The sequence below is a fragment of the Lipotes vexillifer genome, unplaced genomic scaffold (genome assembly GCF_000442215.2).
Source record: "Lipotes vexillifer unplaced genomic scaffold, Lipotes_vexillifer_v1.1 scaffold545, whole genome shotgun sequence".
In the NCBI taxonomy this organism is placed as follows: domain Eukaryota; kingdom Metazoa; phylum Chordata; class Mammalia; order Artiodactyla; family Lipotidae; genus Lipotes; species Lipotes vexillifer.
The window spans coordinates 1,548,600-1,549,866 of NW_006779129.1; the positions used below are offsets into that span (position 1 = coordinate 1,548,600).

Sequence of the window (1,267 nt, forward strand, 5' to 3'; positions counted from 1 at the left end):
CCTGCATCGGCAGGCGGACTCTCAACCACTGCGCCACCAGGGAACCCCCCTAGTCCCTCTTTTAACCCTGAGTTCTGTGTCTTTTTTACAAGGGAGAACAAACCATCTGGAAAGCACTCATTTGTCCCACTCTCAGAAGGCCAGGTACTCTTGGCAAAGTAAAGGCTCTGACAAGTCCTGCAGCCAAGGAACCCCAGTAACCATTTAAATCAGTGCTGCCCACCTGACTTGACCACGGACCCAGGTTCAGGACATAGCTCCCTGTTAGCGCTCCGAGAAACGCCCTTCAGGAAGGCGGCATGGTGGAGCAGCGGGGGATGTGGCGGGCGGGCCTGGGCAGGGCTGGGGCGGCCACACGTGGGAGCTGGTGCTGGAAGGTGGGCCAGGCAGAGGGGACTCGGTTCGGAGCTTGATTCCTCACGTCTTTGTCCAGCACCAGCTGTGTGCTAGGCACCGTCCTGGGAGCTGGGGACACAGGCTATTCGTATTGACAGACAGACAAGTAATTACAGGTACAGGTGGTGATTAAGATGGCAAAGCGCAGAAGCCAGCGGGATGTGATTGAGGAAGGGGGATATCCCCAGGATGGCCAGGGAGCCCTTGCTGGGACGGGACGGATCTGCTTGCTGGCTGGTGGTAGAGAAGGCCTCGCCGGGGAGATCAAGGGAGATCCAGGTGGATCTGAATTTCAACAATGCCAGATAAACAACCAACACTTTTCAGCATCTCTGTGCCCAAATAGTCTTCTATTTGGGAATGTGCTCTTTACCTGAAATTCAAATCTGAGTAGGCGCCCTGCATCTTACCTGCAGGCCTCAGAGAGTGGGGATCATGAGGGTCCTGAGGCCTGCAGGGGGCACCAGTGCCCCCCCCGAGCCCCACTAGATGAGGTGGCGTTCACTCTCCCGTGATTCCCAAATCCCGCAGGTCAGGCGGCTGTGTTCAACGTGACCTTCCAGCGGGCCAAGGGCTACCCCATCGACCTGTACTACCTGATGGACCTCTCCTACTCCATGCTGGACGACCTCATCAACGTCAAAAAGCTGGGGGGCGACCTGCTCCGGGCCCTCAACGAGATCACCGAGTCTGGCCGCATCGGTGAGCTGCCCGCTCCCTCCTCCCCTGAGCCCCAGCCAGCCTGCTGCCTGCACGCCCCACAGGCCCCCACCCTGGGCACCTCTGTGCCTCCGCGTCCCAAGGGCAGGGCACCAGGGCTCCAGACCCCCCGAGTGCCACCTTGCTTCCTCCCCGCCCCCCCCCCCACCCT

General features: G+C 59.9%; 1 protein-coding gene across 1 annotated transcript in view; it reads left to right on the forward strand.

Moving 5' to 3' along the window:
- The window catches only part of ITGB2 (integrin subunit beta 2), a 27,595-nt gene that overhangs the window by 15,049 nt on the left and 11,279 nt on the right, over positions 1-1,267 (forward strand). The window contains exon 5 of the mRNA XM_007452488.1: positions 928-1,098. Coding sequence (XP_007452550.1) covers positions 928-1,098 — 171 coding nt within the window. The remainder of the gene's footprint in view (positions 1-927; positions 1,099-1,267) is intronic.